The 20,531-nt window shown below is 39.3% G+C and overlaps 1 protein-coding gene across 4 annotated transcripts; it reads left to right on the top strand.

Annotated features, from left to right (window-relative positions):
- Nucleotides 1–2,972: 2,972 nt before the first annotated feature.
- Nucleotides 2,973–15,757, top strand: LOC149042341 (putative skeletal organic matrix protein 5). Of its 4 annotated transcripts, XM_089213010.1 has the most exons (8): nucleotides 2,973–3,128; nucleotides 4,221–4,498; nucleotides 4,727–4,841; nucleotides 5,335–5,460; nucleotides 5,924–5,957; nucleotides 6,225–6,536; nucleotides 8,516–8,642; nucleotides 8,727–9,245. In XM_089213010.1, the coding sequence occupies exons 1-8, from the start codon at nucleotides 3,056–3,058 to the stop codon at nucleotides 9,243–9,245; spliced, it is 1,584 nt and encodes a 527-aa protein (XP_089069136.1). In that variant the 5' UTR covers nucleotides 2,973–3,055. The 4 variants fall into 4 exon arrangements, with proteins under 4 accessions (XP_089069136.1, XP_089069135.1, XP_089069134.1 ...); XM_089213009.1 differs by lacking the exon at nucleotides 6,225–6,536 and having other exon boundaries at nucleotides 8,727–9,340; XM_089213008.1 differs by lacking the exons at nucleotides 2,973–3,128; nucleotides 6,225–6,536 and adding an exon at nucleotides 15,352–15,757 and having other exon boundaries at nucleotides 8,727–8,839.
- The last annotated feature ends 4,774 nt before the right edge of the window (nucleotides 15,758–20,531 follow it).

Below are 20,531 nucleotides of genomic sequence, written 5' to 3'. Positions count from 1 at the left end.
TCTGTCTCCATGCGAAATGCGAATGTACATATTGACAAGTTGATCACTAGCTTTTCATTAGAACGGATTTCTTTCCGGAATATTTCTCACAGCCGAAACCTCTCTCACGACAACTTCAGATGTCCACCTTTCCATTCGAAAACTTGCCTGATGGATCTGTGCGATTTCCTTATATAATTTTAGAGAGACGAATTCTGTTGCTATCTCTCGCAGAACAAAGGATACTTTTGCGACCATTCATTTTTCTGTACCATTTATTCGAGATGTCTGTCTCCACGCGAAATGCGAATGTACATATTGACAAGTTGATCACTAACTTTTCATATGAACGAATTTCTTTCCGAAATATTTCTTACAGCCGAAACCTCTCCCGCCACAACTTCAGATGTCTCCTTTCAATTCGAAAACTTACCTTATGGATCTGTGCGTTTCCTTATATAATTTTAGAGATATGAATTCTGTAGCTATCTCTCGCAGAACAAAGGATAGTTTTGCGACCATTCATTTATGTGGGGGGTTACACATGGTGTTCAGGAGGTTTTGGAGAGGAGATCGGTCGTCGCCTACAGACCACACAGTTGAATATATAGAAAACTGACTGCTAAGTAACTGCCAATACGAAGAGAGGGGGAAGTTAATAAGAACATCACTATAAAAACACGAGCGTTTGTTAAAATGACAAAATAACGGAAATGAAAAATTTTAGTATTTCAACGTACAACCAGTTTAAAAAAAAGATCTCCATCGGTGTCCGCATCCTTCACAGGCCACCAAATTTGGCCATTTCGTGATCTCGTTTCAAAAGGATGGTGAGGTGATTTATTATGAAAGTATGATTGCAATTATATTACTCTTCCTTTTCCTTTTTCCCGGGTGAACTTCAGTGGCATGTTTTGTTTTCAAAGGAGTTGCGCATGTGAAGATGGAGCTCGAGTATGGACGCTGGCCATGGTGACTGATGATACATGACCGATCTACCAACCACCAAGCTGAAAATAAATCAAGCTATGATGACACCAACACTTGTGGAAGTGAAGCATTAAGTAGCGTGTCGTCAGATGATAAAGGCAAACACACTGAAGCCATGGGATACATCTTATTACAGAGACAAGGGAGACAATGTACTGTCTCCAAGCTGATGGACCTCGAACCACGCCCATAGAGGCCTAAAATATGTCTATGTAGGTTAAGAGTTAATAACTAATAACACACTCAGTTCAAACTGGTGCAGTAATCAAAAAGGGAATATCAACAAAAATCACCTGTCTAGGTAGATATGTAGGCTTTGTGTAGTAATTTAATCGGCTGAGGAACGGCATGTTATATAATGAGGCTCTCCTGCGGTATAGACTCTTCGCAAAAGTTATTTGGTCATTGATTCCTTAAACAATTCAATCCACTTAACTAATTAAAACTAAGAACTTGCGTTTTAGCTGAGAAAATTTACTTCTCTTAATTTTGGGGGAATTTTGGAATGTTAATTTCTTACATAAATATTTACATTTTCTGTGGAAGTGAGATAGCAATCAAATTCTTAGAAAATGTAGATATTTAAGTACGAAATTGACATTTTGAAATTCCCTTGAAATAAAGAGAAGTATATTTTCTCAGTTAAAACGCAAGTTTTTAGTTTCAATTACTTAAGTGGGTTGAATCGTTGAAGAAATCAATGAACTTAACAAGTCTATACTGCAGGAGAGCTTTATTGCATGACATCCTGTTTTTTATCGGGCTAAATTATTTCACAAAGCTACATATCCATCTTGACAGGTAATTTGTTTGACAAAAAGTTGAACAAAACTGAATTGAAGTCAATACTGAATTAGCAGCACAATAACTACTGCGGCTGTTAATTTCTTAATTTTGGGGGAATTTTGGAATGTCAATTTCTTACCTAAATATTTACATTTTCTGTGGAAGTTAATTGCTATCTGGGAGTTTTCTGCAGGTGGCAGCACAGATAATTGCGACTGAGAAATTAAAATGGAAGACAAGTGCCCAAAGGGGTTTTAAATAGTCCGAATAGGAACAGAAATGGGTGGATAAATTGAAAAATTCATAGTAGATAAATATTCAGACGGATAAACTGTTTAAAATACATAAAATAAAATAAAATAAAATAAATAAAATATTCAGACAGATAATCTCGGCTGATATATATGTCTGTATGCGTGTGTGTGGGTGTGTTTTACCTTCTAGATTTATTTATTTAGTATGTATTAGTATTTAAAAATCCAGTTTCCGTACTCTTTCCTTATCTTACACACATAAAGAAATTGCATTTACACCCAGGACGACTAGCCATGTGACGCAATTGCTCCCTGTCCAGAAGGAATTTAAAATATCATATTTTAGTTAATGAATGTACATTTAAGCCTTAAAGTAAGTTATAGTCATGGATAGAAAAAAAAAATCGATCATTCAGTTTATAGATACATGTTCAAACACCATTTTTAGCTCAATAGTTTGATGATCTCGATCATGATTAACGCTAACCTCATATTATCATATCATTTCGTCATGCCATTTTGTCATGTGACGAAGACCTGTATAATAATAATAAAAGTTTCTGAAATATTCATAACGACTCGTCGTTAAATGCGCCAGTTACTATAGTTTTCAGCAATTTATTTTAGGGAGGAGGACTACCTCGGGCTTAAGAGGGGCAAAATTTCTTACTCCTATCTCCACTAATGAAAGCCAAGTAAAGCATCAGAAGCATTTATATTTTCTGTTTAGTTTTTTGCTCAGAATATGGAAACCGATTTTTAGACTTTAACCACTGTTACGTCCGTACGATTGATTTTTAAGTGACTCGTCTAGAGGCATCGTAAAGGTTGATGTATTTTCACCCAATGAGTTGTTTTCATGCTTGACCAATGGCGAAAGATATCAAATTAAAACGAAGAACATTAAGGATTCACCCAGGTCTCATTGGTTAAAAAAAAAAAAAAAAAAAAAAAAAAAAACAGAAAGCTTTTACCAAAATAAGATATCTCATATCAATTTGCACATAATTCGAGAAGTCGGTCGTAGAAACCTGGAGATCCATGCGATGAAGAATTCGATTTTTATCTTTGGTCTGTTACTTTTGTGCTTCATGATACTTGCTTATGTCTCATCACAAGGTTAGCCTCACTATTACTCATTTATGATCGGGAATAGAGAAGGGACATTAGTCCTTCATAATCATAGCTATTGTTTAAAACCTGCATGTTATATGTTTGGAGGAGGTTTTGTTATTTATTTCCACAATAGGAAACTTTTTAAAGATAGCTTAACACGTCCTTAAACTTCTTAACCAAGTAAATTATTAGTGATGGAAAGATACTTTGGCAAATAGTTTGCATGCGTGCCTTTATGTGAATTTAATTGCGAATGATTTTCATTTGTCCTTTTTGTTATTGTCATTGTTTTTTTTTTTGTTTTTCTTAATTTTTTTTTATTTATCGGGCTCTTTATCCAAGTTGGTATATTGTAACATTTTATACCTCTTCATCACCTCTTTATTCATATTTTGTATTTTGTATTCAAACATGTGAAAAGTTTACACTCGTAAATTATGTGGTCGTCTTCGTCGTCTTTTGTTATGCCGCTCAGTCTTTTTATTTGTGTCAGCTGGAGTGGTTTTTGCGTTTATTGCGCTAGTAAAGTTAGATTTTTGCCTCAGTTGTGGTTAAATTTTTCTCCAGTAATGTCAGTAAATATCGAAAAATTTGCGATTCCTGCTAGATATGTAGCTTTTGAGAAGTAATTTGATCGGATGAGGAAGACGTTTTGCAATAAAGATCTTCTGCGGTGACAGGCTCTTTGCAGAAGTTCTTTGTTGGTTGATCTGGTTTATTCATAGATTTCTTCATCGATTCAGTCCACCTTATTAATTAAATTCTACGAATTTCGTCTTTACTGAGAAAATTTACTTCTTTTTATTTTTGGGGAATTTTTGAATGGAAATTTTTCTTACTTAAATATGTGAATTTTTTGTGCAATTTAATTACCATCCGCAAGTTTTTTGCAGATGTCAGTACGGATAATTGTCCGTAACTTATCTAGAAAGGTATTAACCTAGAAATTAAAATGGAAGACAAAAAGGGAAGAAAATGGATGGATGAACCATTATCATTATTACTATTATTATTGTTGTCATCGTCTTGACGTCTCTTATTGTCATCTGTTTTACCAGTGTTTTACGTTTTTCATAATTTTTATAAATTTCAAAGACTTCTGTGACGCAGACCAATGCCGAAAGTTGGAGTTTACGCCTGAAAAAGCATTTGATGGCAGACGTCTTATAAACCACGTCATTCGCATCGTTGAAGTTCTGACAATGAATTTTTGTGAGAACATGTGTTATATGGAACCTGACTGTGTCAGCATTAATCTTGATAAACGAGTGAGTGAACATGGAGAGTACAAATGTGAATTGAACAATGTTACTCACGAAAGACACGAACACGACCTGAAGAAGGAAGACAATCATTTTTATCATGCAGCTGAAGTAGGTGTTGCATTATTAGCAAATACTCATTTCAAGGGAAAGAAAAAAACTATGAAAAAAAAAGCCAGTGATGAGCGTTGCAATTGTTGCTTTAATTCTAATATCGCGGCCAATATTTATATCCGTAGAGTTATCATTGCTGTTGGTTTAAATGCGGCTCGTTTTCGATTTTATTAATATTTCAGCGTATGATATTAAGATTGTTACCATTTGTTCTTTTTGCTACAGAGCGCTTGTGTTGATAACCCTTGCCGTAACAATGCTACTTGTCAAACCGGTTTTACTGACAAAGGATATCGCTGTTTGTGCACCGCTGGATTCAAAGGTCCAAGGAGTAAGAAAGGTAATCGTTGTCTTGTCAAACCACCCGTAAGCTCGGGTTTTTACACAACTTCCAAGGGTGCCTGTAAAAGTTTAGGTAAAACAGAGCCTGGTTTCAGAGTCTTAAGTTTAATTAACTAGATACTGATAAATGTAAATATATGTTGTTTCTTATTGGTATCATCATGCAAAGCCGCGGACTACTTTGCATTTTTTACTTTACAAAAATGGTGAATTTTAATAGGAGGGGAATCGCCAGAGTATTGTACGAAACTTCTGAAAGTACCTGTAAAAGTTCAGTCCCGGTGTATTGTAATCGCGCTCAATAATCAGTTCCTAAATGGGTTGATGGTACTCCTGCATGGCCGAGAGAGCTGCAGGAAAAATTGCAAGACTCTCAAGACATCAGATCCAACTTGGGTCTCCATTTGTTGTTTACACTTTAGTTTTAAATCTACATTAGTTTTAAAATTAATTGCAGCGTTGACGTTCTAATTAGAGGAGAGTCTTTTCAGATTTCGACGAGTGTGCTGCAGGAAAAGCGAACTGCAGTGCTGATGCTGTGTGCAACAATACTAAGGGATCGCACAACTGTACATGCAAACAGGGATACTATGGAGATGGAAATATCTGCCGTTCGGGTAACATTTCTCCTGATGTATTTTTTAAGCCAGTTTTTGTACTGTTTCTTTCTGTTTAGACTACTGTAATAAGACGCTCGTCTATAATAACTATGTATATCGAGATATAGAGATATAGTAAATCGATAAAAACTTTGATAATAGCCTTGTTAAAAACTACTGAGAATTCAAACTTAAAACAAGCTAAACTGAACTAAAAACAAGCTAACTTCTTGATGGGTAAAAACGGCGAGGCCGCGAGGGGTTTGGGATGCTGCTTAAATTCGCGGCTCCGCTGCTTTTATTCTTATCCAGCGCATTACAAACCGCTAACAATGCAAGTTACGAAAACACGAGTGACCAAGAACGTTGTGTATTTCCTATTGCACAACTAAATTTTCCCTTTGAGACCATTTTAAAACACCTTCCTTTTTTTTTTTTTTTAATGGTTTATTGCTGTTGATATGCCTTTTCTTTTTTTCAGCTTCGACGTGTAAGGACATTTTCGACCGGAATGTGTAAGTCAATTATTCACCAAGAACAAAGCTAGCGCGGAATTTAATGAGAGAATATGAAAATAACAGTAGTACTAATAATGAAAATTCTGAAAATGATACTGCGCTAAGCATAGCAACCTTGATAATAAACTTGCACACTAGCTGCCATCTTGAAAACTTTCGCCTCATCGAAAAGTACTTTGTGTCATTTACTAAATATATGGAAGCCATGGCCCTCATCAAGTTTCAACTGAATCTCTCTATTTAGGAAGATTCTTTATTTAGTAGATCGAAAAAGAGTGGCGAGGTTACCCTGCACTTAGATTCAAAGCCAAAGTCTGTTTTCTCTCACACGGGAGACTTTGGATGCGGAAATGGAGGACGGACGCCGATCATAAAGACTAGTCCCAGTAAGGTAGCAATTTATCTGCAAAGGAATTCACTGTTGATACAGGACAGTGGAGATAAACGACGTCAGCAGTCGTCAAGAGTCGCTGAGCTTTCAGGTTTGAGTTGCTTCTGTATTAGCTCCTCTATGACGGTAGATGTAATGGCACCATCCTTTAGCTGCGTTGGAGCCACTAAATTCTTCGCAAGCTGGTAAGTTTCTACTGAAAGATTTGTTAAAAGTACGGCGTTCTTCGTTTTAGCCTCTGTGATTCCATTTGCGAGAAAATAAAAACCCAACTGTTCGGTATATAACTCCCAGTCCGCTCCCACAACCTACTTTGTCACTTTTCCAATGGTTTGACTCGTGTTGACGTTCGTCGCTTCGTTCGGCATTTCCTGCCGTGCCTTCGTCAACTTCAGACGTGATTCGTGTTTACCGCTCGTGCTTGGCCAAAAAAAGATCCCATTCTCGTCGCCAGCTTTGATGTATTAGTCCAAGGTCCAGAAAACAAGACAAAATTAGTGACACAAGATCTGCCAAAAACTTCAACCACATGGCCAAACCCAAATATGGAAAACTGGTCGCGTGACATTGGGTATAAGGAAAAATCCAAGCGGAAAGATTTACCAATTCTAGTGTCAATGGACTTTTCTGGTTTGTAAACAAATATACCTCAAGAAGAAAGAACGGACATAGTGTGTGAAGCATACGAAAAGTTCCACAACCATAACGCACCGATCCCAACGCACTACCTCAGGGAAATGTTTGGCTTAATGCTTGTAGAAAATTCGGTTTAATTCAATGAGGAGAACTTCCTCGAAACACTTGGTATTGCTATAGGTACGAAAATGGCAGTGTTCTAAGTACGAAAATGGTAGTGTCATTTGCTAATATTTTCATGGCGTTAATTGAAACGAAATTAATCCAACAAAGCGAAACTAAGCATAGAGAATGGAAATGTTGTATAGATGACGTTTTGTTTTCTCTTTCTCTCGCTGACCGAGACCTTTTTTAATTTGCGCACTTTGCCTCGTGCCACCGACCAGACGTAAATTATGGTATCAAGAAAGGCGAAACAATAACATGGCCTGGAAGTAATTCTTCGAAAGAAACATTTGAGGAGCACCTTTTGAAATTTAAACAACGCCTCAAAGCAAGAGGGTACTCAGAAACCATCATAGAATCGTCTCTCTCAGGGGTCAGCTTTGCCTCTAGACAATCATTTCTTGCATATACACAAAAGCTAAAAGGTCACTAGCGTTTATTGCGGAGGGGGACAGGGGGGCGGGAGAGGGCAGGAGGCGGGAGAACGGGGGCGGGAAGCGGGAGCTATATGAGGGCGGGAAGCGGGAGAAGAAATAAAGATAGCGATAGTTTGTTGTTTATCACTAGGTATTATTTAGTCAAAAACACTCATATATTAAAGTTTTGAAAATTTCCATTTGATATCCACCAAAGGCCAGAAAATGAACAAGAATGTTAAGTTTTGGCACAGTTTAAAATTTTAACCAGTGTTTTTGATCCTCTTGATTAACCTGAAGACGGGGGCAACACAATGAAGGGTGAGAGTCGGGAGATAAAAGGGCATAAAAGTACGGGAGGTGGGAGAACATGGTACGGGAAGCGGGAGACTCTGACCCCCCTGTCCCCCCCCCTCCTCCACTAAATTGTCTTTTGTCACAACGTACCACCTGGCAGTTAAAAACGTAAAACAAATACTAATGGAGCATTGGAATCTAATACGCAATCAGCTCTTGCTGAAAACAGGTTTTCAAAACATCCAATAATCTCTTGCAAAAAGGGAGCATCCCTTAAGGACACGCTTGTGAAAGTAAAAACATAATTTGAAGGCGATTATGCGACACGACTTCAAAAGCCACATGGGGAGTCCGTGCCGGTCTCTCTATCCCTTATCAGATTTCAAGAGAGTAAGCAAGATTTGATTGATTCATCTTTGCTTAACAAGCGGGAGACTGGTTCAAGTTAAAATCGATGACAAGTCGATTCTAGCACTAACGATTGAGTTTTATCACTAGCGATTGATATTTTAGCACGAACAATTGAGTTTATAGCTAGAGATTGATATTTTATAACTAACAATTGAGTTTGTTACTAGTGATGGATATTTTGGCACAAATGGCTACCCATAGTTTGATTCAATTGTTTTTAATTCCTCTTTTTTTTTAAGGTCGAAACGAAGCCAAGTATACCCGCTGATGTTTGGTTCACAAACGATTCCTGTTTTCTGTCATATGAGAAACTTTGGATGTGGGGATGGAGGATGGACGCTGGCCATGAAGATTGCCGGCACGCAGGTTAACTCCCTGTCTCCTTTGCGAAACTCTTGATATTATTGAAATGAACATAAGCAAATCAAAAATGCAATTCTTGTCTTTCAGAGAACTTTCCATTACGATTCCGAATTCTGGAGCAACAGAAATGCCTATAACTTTGCTGGAGGCAAGACTGGCTTTGATTCCCAAGAGACTAAGTTACCAACCTACTGGAATACATCCTTCTCCAAGATCTGCCTTGGTACGAAGATTGATCATCAGCTCAAGTTCATTGTCATCCACAGGCACGCCAACTCACTGTTCTCACTGATCGCTGATGGGAAAAACCGTGCCACCTCACTGGGTCGTAACACGTGGAAGTCGCTGGTTGGTCCACAGGCCTCCTTGCAGCTCAACTGCAATAAGGAAGAATTCAATGCGGTGGGAGACAGCCCTAGTCATTCCAAAGCAAGAATCGGCATCACGGCTAACGAGCCGAATGACTGTGGTTCCTGTGACTCCCGCATCGGTTTTGGCACAGGAGGTCAACCTGATGATTCCAACACGTGCGGAAATGAGGCAACGTGGAATCCAGATAATGGAATCAAGCAAATCAAAGCCATGGGGTACATCCTAGTACAGTGATAGGGGACAGAGTTAACTTCCCAAATTTTAAGCCGAGAAGCCATCATGAAGTAGAAAATGTAGTATCCTAAAGCTTACCAACTAATAAAACGGGTTCAAAATTATCTTCTCCTCTGGTGTGATTTGTCTGAAATATAACTTTTTTAAGTCTAGCCTAAGACGTTTCAATTTGTACGAAGCCAATTCGAAGTAGAAATCGGCAATGAAGACATACTCGATGTTTTTAATACGTCGTTGTCGCGGACTTAACGTGAAAGGAGGTCATGATCTGATCAGGCACTGAAGGGCGTACACGAAAATAGTGGCTTTTTTAAATTTTTTCTTTATTTATTCAGTTATTTTCTGCGCGAGCGATTCGCCGTTTGCACACGCCTCATGCATTTGTCCGCCCGAGCGAAACACGCGAGAAATTACGCCTGTTATGCAGAGTAACCCGGAGCTCAAGGGCATGAACGACCTATATGGAAAACAATTGGCTCAGAAACGAGAACTAACAGAGCGCAGAAAGTAGTTTCTCTCGAAGTATTGCCTACTTTTTTGGCTATCAACAGAACGGCCAAATTTTTCTGTACCATTTGTTCGAGACGTCAGTCTCCACGCGAATACGAATGTACATATTGACAAGATGATCATTACCTCTTCATTCCAACGGACTCCTTTTCGGAATATTTCCTATAGCCAAAACCTCTCTCATCACAATTTCAGATGTCCCCCTTTCAATTTGAAAACTTACCTAAATGGATCAGTGCGATTTCCTAATATAATCTTAGAGAGACGAATTCTATCGCTTTTTCTAGTAGAACAAAGGATAGTTTTGGAACCAGTCATTTATGTGGGGAATCGCACGTTTCGGAGAGGAGATCAGTTGTTACTTGGAGACCATGTAGTTGGGACTATAGAAAAACTGACTGCCAAGTAACTGCCAATAAAGAGGGGAGTGGGGAAGTCAATAAGAATATTACAACCAAAACGCGTGCGTTTACTACTGATAAGAAAGAAACGGAAATAGAAAATTGCAAATTTCAACGTAAAACCAGATTGATAAGAGTTCTCCATCGGTGTGCGCATCCTCCACAGGCCACCAAATTTGGCCATTTCGTGATCTTGTTTCAGAAGGATGGTAAGGTTATTTATTATTAAAGTATATTCAGCTGTTACATTAGTCTTTCTTTTCCTTTTTTCAGGGGGAACTTCAGTTTATACGCTGATATTTTGTATAATGTTTTTTTTTATAATGTCAAATTTTGCAACAGTGAGTGTGCATAGTTGAAGACCTAAATCAGTATTTACCATTTCCATTACTGCCTCAAGTAGAATACGTCACCAACATATGATCATCGCCTTTCAGCTTTAGGCTGAAAATAAACGAAGGGGTTATTTTATAGAAAATCCTTAAGGAACTATGATCAGTAGGTTCAGAGGGTCTAACTGATCTAAGTTACTTGAGGATTATTCAAGATAGGAAAACAGGGGCTTTCATTTCAGCTCAGTTAAGTAAAACTAAACGGCCTTTTCTTTCAATTATCTTAGACGCTGTTATAACAAGAGCAGCTGGAAAAAAAATGGGGGAAACTCGATGCGGAGAGTTTCAAACTCACGAAACCCGAACAGTCTATGCTACCTTCTCTTATTGTACATCGTTTCGAATTGTTCCTTTGAATTCGGTTATCATCTGCCTGTCTAATTAGCCACCAATCACTTTCTTCTCAGCTGAACCTCTCTAAGCGACAGCCTTCCACTTTGACACAAGTAGCTTCTACCAATTGGGGGAAAGACTGGGTTTGACTCATGATAGAATAAATTGCCAACTTACGGAAATAGATCGGTATCTAGCATCTGTCTCTATATGAAGATCGACAGCTCAGGTTTATTGTATCCTTGGAAGCCTGCTTTCGCGGTGACTGATCAATGATGGGTAAAGCACGAAACACACGTTTGTGAAATGTCTCCACTGATCGACCATGAAATGCCGTTAAATCCTACGCAATTGTCGATTATGATGTAGAATTTTCTCTCAGTACGTTACGTAAAGCGTTACGTATTCTATCGCTCTGTGGGGATCCCCGAAATCACTTCAGCTCCTTGAGGATATTCACATTGGGGCAGTGAGATTTATTTTTAATACGAAGCAATCCACTCTCGACACTAGTGTCATGACAGCGACGAAATAGAAATTAATAGCGTTCTCGTACAAGAACAGAATGGCATGCATAACTTACCAAGCCTTTTAAAAGGTGCTTCAGGTGGTATTAATTCTCTCTTCACTATGAAATACTCCTTGTTAAGATATTATAGAGACAATCTTAAGCTCTACGTGCAGCTCCCTAAAAGTGACCTACTGCGTTCTTCCTTCTCTAATCGCGCGTCTATATTATGGAATAACTTAAGGGCAAAGAGCAAACCTATCCTTGAATCCTTCAAATGTGCTCTCAAAGCAAATTCTGATATGTTAGATGAAACCTCATTCAATGGAATTTAGGCAACAAACGAAGACCCTACAAGTTATATTTATTGAAACTTCTAATTTTCCCTTACTTTATTTACTGTTTTAAATAGCTTATTTGTTTTGTAAACATTATCTTTTACTAAATTTTGTTTTACATATTAGTCGGTAGGTCCACATCAGCTTTTTACCTGCCATTTTTTTGACGACCTAAACACAAAAAAAGTATGCTATGTTATGTAGTCGCCATGTTTTTTAGCTGTGGTATATTCACTTAGAAGACAAACTCACTCGTGAATCATTGTCCATATCTTTCCACTATGTAATAGGCTGGTACAATCATGTTACTTGATTGAAGTACTTTTACATTATTCAGTAATCCCACAGAAATTGGAACAAGTACCTTTAGTATGTTCTCCGATACACGACATTAGTCATAGAACAGGTTAGTGCTACCAGTGTATTCGCGATTTCACTAGGAAAAAGCATATTCCAACTTAAAAATCGTACCAACCAAAACTTCTACACTAAACCTTACTAGCTTTGTGGAAACGGAAATACCATTAAAAGCTATTATCCGTATTTTCAAGCACACGTGCATGACCTCTTTGGAACTTTGTTTACTGGAACGCTTGCTCTCCACTTTTGCGTTGCTACCCGGTATCCAAGTATCCTTGCGCCGTTCGCTGTTTTAAGCGACGCCAGACAACAGTCATGTACCGCTTATCACTGCGGTGAGATCACCAAAGCCATTAGGACGCTTGGAACGAAAGTGAACAATCTTATTGCAATGGTAAAGGACGCTTTGCCTCCGAAGCCTTCAGGTACTTTTTTTAATGATATTTTGGGATACGGCGTTTAATGTTTTCATATTTCAAGTGTTCTCAACACGCTAAGATCTTAAAATGGCGGTCTTATTTCTCTCACAGCCGGTCCCTTCTCCTCTTGCAAGGAACAGTACGACATAGGAAGGTAAGTACAGAGCAATTCGTTTTAATTGCGAGATTCCAAATCACTTACTTGACGCGTATTTACATTCCATCGTGGTAGATATAAGGACCCTGCATTTGCATACAGGCTGACTCACATGATTTTTGTGGCTAGTGCCTCCTATGAAGGCGAAGCCATAATATTGTCCTGTTGAGTGAGTGAGAGTAACAATAGAATACGAACGACCTCTCCGTCCACAACCAAGTCCAACAGGGTAATTTAGTGTTATCAACTGAGTTGATAACGCAAATTGGCTACCGTAAGGAGTTAAAGGGATGACGTTTCGAGCGTAAGCCCTTCGTGACAATCGCTATGACAAAGGGCTAACGCTCGAAACGTCAGCCTTTAACTCTTCACGGTGGCCAATTTACGTTATAAACTCAGTTGATAACGTAAATTGGCCACTAAATTACCCTGTTATGCTCTCCCACTGACGCAGCACCTCATTTTCTTTAAAAACTTCCCCTCTTTGTTCACCACGAAGTCTGCCGAGTTTTACCCGATATTCCTCACTCTTGGCTATTATTTGTTTCCGAACATCTTTGTCTGTTCAACTCTTAGTGACGATTTCTTCTGATCGCTTTGACTGGTGACCACACTGTTTTCCGGTGCTACTTATTGTTCGTCTCGTAGTGTACTAAGGAAGACGGTAAACATCTCACATTCATTTCAGAATGACGCGTGAAAAAAGTAACCTTCACCATGCAGAAATGTCTAAAGAGGAGTGATCTGCGCATCATGGAAATTTAGAGGAAAAATTTTTTAGTTTAAGAGAGAGCATTTTACCGTTTGAATCAGCGAATCATTCCCAGTAGATCCGAAGATATAATTTTTCAGTTCTAGCCGCAAATTACTACAATAGATGATAAACATCTTAAAATAACTTCACAGTGGCGTCTCCGGCACATGATTGAAAAAAAATACTTTTTCTTTGCCGAAATATCTAAATAGGTTTGACCTGCACATCGTGGAAACTTTGAAGAACAATTTTATTCATCCGAAAAGAGATCATTTTACCATTTCAATCAGTGACAAATGCTCGAAAGAGCCGCTAAATTTGTGAAGCGAGCAAAGGTCCGAAATACGATACGAGGAGTTCAACAGGGCGACGCCATTCGATGGAATGATGGAATGGCGGAATGGTGGAATATTCTGAAACGCGGAATGCCTTGTTGTATGAAACAAAAATCTCACAAAAATGGAATTGCAATGAAGTGTGACAATGATTCATAATTAACAGGCAAATCAAGTTATCATTACTATTACTTTTGTTATCGTCATTATGATCATTATTATTACTATTATTATAATTATTAATATGATTATTTGTTACAATTAAGGTAGTGATTAAGTGTAAATTATTCACTATATTCTTGAATCTTCTTTCTCTTGTGGACTTCTCATAAGTATGTGAGATGTAGCAGGTTTTCTGTTTCGCATGCTAATCAAATCTTCTGCAACGCTAACTTTTAGCATCATCATACAACCCCGGTTTTTTTTTTTTTCAATTCTATAAAACAATGTGCTGTAGCAGTAGCTATATGCAGTCTTCACTGCCTATTTTTTTGACGTCCTCTTTTTCCTTAAGGTCGCGACGAAGCCAAGTATACCCGCTGATGTTTGGTTCACAAAAGATCCCTGTTTTCTGTCACATGAGAAACTTTGGATGTGGGGATGGAGGATGGACGCTGGCGATGAAGATTGATGGCGAGAAGGTTAACTCCCTGCTTCCTTTAAGAAACTCTCGACATCGCTGAATTTAACAAAGGCAAATCAAAGATGTAATTCTTGTCTTTCAGAGAACCTTCCATTACGATTCCCATTTCTGGAGCAACAGAAATGCCCATAACCATATCAAACTCATGGGGTACAAATAGTCTTAACATGAATGTAGTGACCACGTCCACTTCAACACCCCACTCAAATCGACTGTATTTTTCGAATGTTTTACCATCGTGCGGATTCTCTACGGAAAAAGCACTCAATGTACCTCTGAAATATTAAACTATAATATTGTGGCTTTCTATTTCGCTATTTTTCTAACTTGAAGGTAAAGTTTTTCCCTCGTCATACTTACCATTTCGCCGAGCGGTTGCGTGAAATTAACAAGGCGTTTTTGATCAAAACACGACCGAGCGAAAGCAATGTAAAGACGGAGACGGAGAACCAGTCCTTTCAACAATCGTAAACAAATTTTTTGAGCAATCAGGTATACGAGGTGTAATAATCAATAGCTGCATATCAGAAGTCTTCAGAAAGAAAGTATTCTGTCTTCAGAAAGCTGTCAAGAAAGCTAGTAATCGTGGCGGAAGGCAATTAAATGCACTTCTCAGCAAGTTGGAAACGGGCCCTCGGTATCGATTTAATATCATATCGATCTCAATATCATACAGTTTTGTATCTTTCTTGCGTAGATTCGCCTTTCTAACGAGGGTGTATGTTGAGTATTCATTGCAAAATCGCTTTGTTTTTTTTAATTTCCCTCTTTTGCCTGTCCGCCATTTTGAAAATTCGTAACGGAGAGCATGCGCATTACGTGGGGTTTGTGGTTGCGTAAACCTGGAACCGAGAAAAACAAATGTTCGTCGCACTGGGGAAAGAGTTTGATATGTTTGCTGGAGGCAAGACTGGTTTTGACTTACAAGAGACTAAGTTACCGACCTACTGGGACACACCCTTCTCCAAGATCTGCCTCGGTATGAAGACTGGTCATCAGCTCAGGTTCATTGTCATCAACAGGCACGCCAACTCACTGTTCTCACTGATCGCTGATGGGTTATACCGCGCCACCTCACTGGGTCGTAATACGTGGAAAACACTAATTGATTCCCAGGCCTCACTGCAGCCCCACTGCAATAAGGAAGGATTCAATGCGTTGGGAGACAATCCTCGTCATTCCCAAGCAAGAATCAGCATTATTGCTAACCAGGAGAATGACTGTATTACCTGTGACTCCCGAATTGGGTTAGGTACAGGAGGTGTACATGATGACTCCAACACGTGTGGAAATAAAGCAGACGCCTCCCCAGATAATGGAAACAAGCATATCAAAGCCATGGGTTACATACTGGTACAGTGACAGGGCACAGTTGACTTCCCAAATTTTAAGCCGAGAAGCCACCATGAAGTAGAAAATGTAGTATCCAAAAGTTTACCAGCTAGTAAAACGGGTTCAAAATTATCTTCTCCTCTGGTACGATTTGTCAAAAATATAAGTTTTCAAATTTAGTCTAAGGCGTTCAATTGTGCGAAACCAATTCAAGATTTGCGAGCGAAGTAGAAATTGGCAGACATATTCGATTTTCATTATACTCCGATATCGCGGATTGTGCATGAAAGGAGGTCATGATCTTATTACGTATGAAGGACGTACACGACAAATAATGGAGACTTTTTTTAATTCGATTTTTTTTTCTGCGCTAGCGACTCGCCCTTTGCACTCTCCTCGTGCATCTGAACGCCCGAGTGAAATACGCGGAAAACTACGCCTGTTCTTCAGGTTAATCAGGAGCTCACGGGTATGAACGATTCGGATGGAAAACAATAGGCTCAGAAACGAGAACTAACAGAACTTAAACGGTAGTTTCTCGCTATTACCAGAACAACCAAATTTTTCTGTTCAGTTTTTTTGAGACGTCTTCTCCGCGCGAAATGCGAATGTACATGTTGACGAGATGATCATTAGCTCTTAGTTCGAACGGATTTCTTTTCGGAATATTTCCCAAAGCCGAAACCTCTCTCACCACAACTTCAGATGTCCCCCTTTGAATTCGAAAACTTGCCTTAATGGATCAGTGCGATTTCCTTATAATGTTTAGAGTCAGCAAAGCCTAAACGCGGAACTCTCGCTAGTTTATTCCCCAGCCCTCCATTATAATAAAAACTGTAATAAAACTCTTCAGCACTGGCTGTAGAAGGGTTTCTTCAAGGGGATTTAGGGACCAGTCTGGTGGGTGGAGAGGGTAGAAGAAGAATTGCCAAAATAGGTAAGGAATGTATCAGATGAAGTGCGAAGTCAGCGTCAGTTGAAATTATAGCAGAGCTCGAAGCGAGCGCAGCATAGCCCACAATTATTGGAAATGGTAGTAACCCATCATGCCCAAAACATTTGGATTTGAGACCGTGCGGCCGACCGTACAAGGTGCTACTTTTAGCATGCGTGGCCAACTGCATTGCAGGTACTATCTTAGCTATTAGGTAATGGAAGGGCGAAGGAGAAGGTAATGCGCAGGCACCATTTTGTGCGTAACTTGAAAAGCCCATTAGTGTGCATTAAAAGACACCGGCAGGTGACAATGAAGTGCGCATACTCAAGTGCTGCGCTGTAGTGCAGCGTACCGCGGGCACACGGTTAGGCATTAGACGAGGGCTTCACGCGGGCTGGTAGATCGTTAGCCGCGTAAGCAAATAATTTGCAGCCTGCGTCTTGAGCGGGAAATCAAACTGGTGAGGTTGTAGTTAAACAGTAATTCTGAGTATTTTCAAATTCCTAATTAACTAGCAAAGTAACAATACCGGCAAAGCTAAGGCTTTATCAACCGGAGGAAATTGTTATAATTCAAGTTCAACAAGAGAGGGTTTTGGGTGAAAATAGGCTGGAAAGAAAGAGACGGGGCAACCAAAGAAAGCAAGAAGTAAAAAGCGTAAAGTGAGTGCAAAAAAAAAAACGCGCCAGAAAGTTAGAAAGGACGCCAAAATAGGTAGGAGGAATGCGAAACAGAAAAAGAAGAGGCATAACTAAAAAGACGAATATCTAACGAAGAGCATTAGGAAAAAAATATCGTGTTGCATGCATGTTCATCGTAAACCGAGCAGTAAGTAAGCCTCGAGATGTTGAGCAAAGAGAAAGTGGCTCCATGTTTTGCGAGACAAACCATTTCCTAAAATGCGAACGAATCGAGTAGGAAGCATGAAAACTTAGTGCTGAAAAGTACCATGGCCAAACAATGACATTCACTCCTCCTGCAGTGGAAACAACGCCATTTTGCCCGTGAGTTTGATTACATCACACATTTACGGTCGGTAATTTAATTCTCAGATGTTTGACAGGTTCTCACACGACAATGTTGTCAAAATCGAATTACCGCGTTAGACTTAATGTAAACATGAACATCGCTGACCCAATCTCATTTTATTTCAATGTTAGGAAAGGCCATTATTTCATTCTTAGGGTAAAATAACACATCATCGACAAAGCGCGATTTTTTTAAGCGAATAAAGTAAACCCTGCGCTTTGTAACTGAAGAGAGAATGGTAGAAACTTGCTCACGCCGTTCGCTATCATTTGAAAACTTTCTAGGCAAAACGTAATCAGTAAGATAACTTCGTTTCCCTTAACATCACGACTGTATTAAACATTCCAAAGGATAGCACAAGAAATAACTTAAAGAGTACGAACACTTTGAAATATCATTCGAGCCATGGACCAGCGCGAGGGTTTTAAAGCGAGGAATGCCAAAGTCATTGTTTTACCGAAACGTGATTTGAATTATAAACTGAAGGTAGTATCAAACGATTGATTAAAAAAAAGGTTTGAGTTTTTCCGGGCCTTAGCTTAAGAGAAAACCCAGAAAGACATGACTTACCTCCTCTTCTTTCTCAGAACCTTCATAGTTCGCTTCTCTTCGTTGATGACCTCTTTTCAGTCTGTTTTCTGGAGCCCTTTGTATTTTCTTCTCGCGTTGCTCTTCGCTAGATTTCGCCTTTAAAGTTATGCCTCTTCTTGTTCTGTTTCGATTTCCTCTCGCCGTATTTTGCCTATTTTAGCGTCCTTTTTAACTTTCTTGCGCGTTTTTCTCGATTCACGTTACCTCTTTTTATTTTTTTCTTTCTTTGGTCGCTTTCTTCATGAACTTGAATTATAACAATTTCCTCCGGTTGACAAGGCTTAGCTTTGCCGGTATTATTCCTTTGCTAGTTGATTAGAAACTGGAAAATATTTAGAATTACTGTTCCACTACAACCTCATCAGTTTGATTTCCCGCTCAAAACGCGGGTTGCAAATCATTTGCTTGCGCGGCTTCTCATTCACCAGCCAACGTGAAGCCTTCGTGTTATGTCGAACCGTGTGCCCGCGGTACGCTGCATTATAGCGCGGCACTTGAGTATGCGCACTTCATTGTCATCTGTCTGTGTTTCCTGGCGCACACTAGTGGGGTATCCAACTTATACACGCAATCGCGCCCACGTATTACCTTCTCCTTCGCCCTTCCATTACGTAATGACTTAGATAGTGCCCACAACGCAGTTGGCTGAGCATGCCAAAAGTAGCACCTTGTGCGGTGGGTGGTAAGGTGAGTCCAAATGTTTTCGGCTTGATGAGTTATTACTATTTCCTATATTTATGGGGCTACGCTACGTGCGCTACGAGTTCCACTATAATTTCAGAGAGACGAGTTCTGTAGTTATCTCTCGCAAAAGGATTGCTTTGGGACCAGTCATTTATTTAGGGGACCACAAATAGTGTTTAGGGGGTTTCGGAGAGGAGATCAGCCGTTGCCTGCCTACAGAACATATTGTTGGGACCATAGAAAACTGAATACCGAGTAACTCCTTTTTACGGAGGGGAGAGGGTGTTTAACAATATTACAATCAAAACAAAAAGGAACGGAAATAAAAAATTGCAATATTTCAACGTGGAACCAACTGATAAAAGTTCTCCATCGGTGCCCACATCCTCTACAGGCCACCAAATTTGGCCATTTAGTGATCTTGTTTCTTATTATGAAAGTATGATCGACAATTATTCCTCTTCCTTTTCCTTTTTTTCAGGGTGCAATTCAGATTATATTTTGTTTTCAAAGGAGTTGCGCTTGCGAAGATGGAGGATGGACGCTGGCCATGGTGAATGATGGTACATGGCACACTCTACAAACCCCAAAGCTGAAAATTCTTCCAGCCATGATGACATCAACACTTGTGGAAGTGAAGAATTAAGTTACTTAACATCCTCGATTAGCGCCACTACAGCCTTTTGGGTAGAGGTATTATCCCCAACCAACCCTGAAACATTGATAATATCATATTCATTTTTTTGCAACATGGTAATCTACATCAGACTGGTGTTTTCCAGACCCGCTTGCTGTTAGGCTATTTGCAAGGACATAAGCTCGTAGCTTGCTCTCTATGGGATACCAGGTGTGAACACCCACTACGTGCCTCTCCTCTCCTCCTTTGTGGGAGTCATCACTCCAGAGATGAAAATCATATTTGGAATTTGAAAAGCGCTTGCGTAAAATTACTTTGTCGACTATATTGCTCATAAGATAACATTCTTCCAAAGCCGCGCATGTTTCATTTTTCTGAAACATTTGTTGTTGAGAACATTAGATGTAAACACATCGCCAAATTATGCAATATCCGACTTTGAGCTTTTTTCGCCAATTGCCCCTATAAAAAGTAGGGGCAGGCCCGCAGAGATTTTTACATATTTAAATACTAGAATATTATAACCAGCTAGGTGGGTAGTTTCAGTTCCAGAATCGGTGTACTTTTGGAGAAATTCAGATAAACGTTTTCCCTGTTTTACCCGAGATGTAACTGTACCGAGATGAATAATCTATTGCGTGTTCACATTCACTCCCAGGGAAAATTGAATAAATCAAAGTGAAGACGAATGATGTCACTAAGCACGGTAGAAGTGCTAATTTGTAATGTTGTATTCAGCTTGAGATAGAGAAATAAACATTTCACTCTTTTTTGCGACGTTTTTGTATGAAAATGAGGCCCCAGGTCTCGAACAAGCAGCCGTTGTTACCATGGCGACGACCTTTAAAAAGGGCATTTTTGTGCATCCCCCCTGAGTGCCTAACTCCATTCAAAAATTTGAAGTGGGGTTGAAAATTTTCATTTCC

This window comes from Pocillopora damicornis, chromosome 7 (assembly GCF_964200805.1).
Source record: "Pocillopora damicornis chromosome 7, jaPocDami1.2, whole genome shotgun sequence".
NCBI lineage: Eukaryota > Metazoa > Cnidaria > Anthozoa > Scleractinia > Pocilloporidae > Pocillopora > Pocillopora damicornis.
This window is presented reverse-complemented; position numbering and strand designations above follow the sequence as displayed.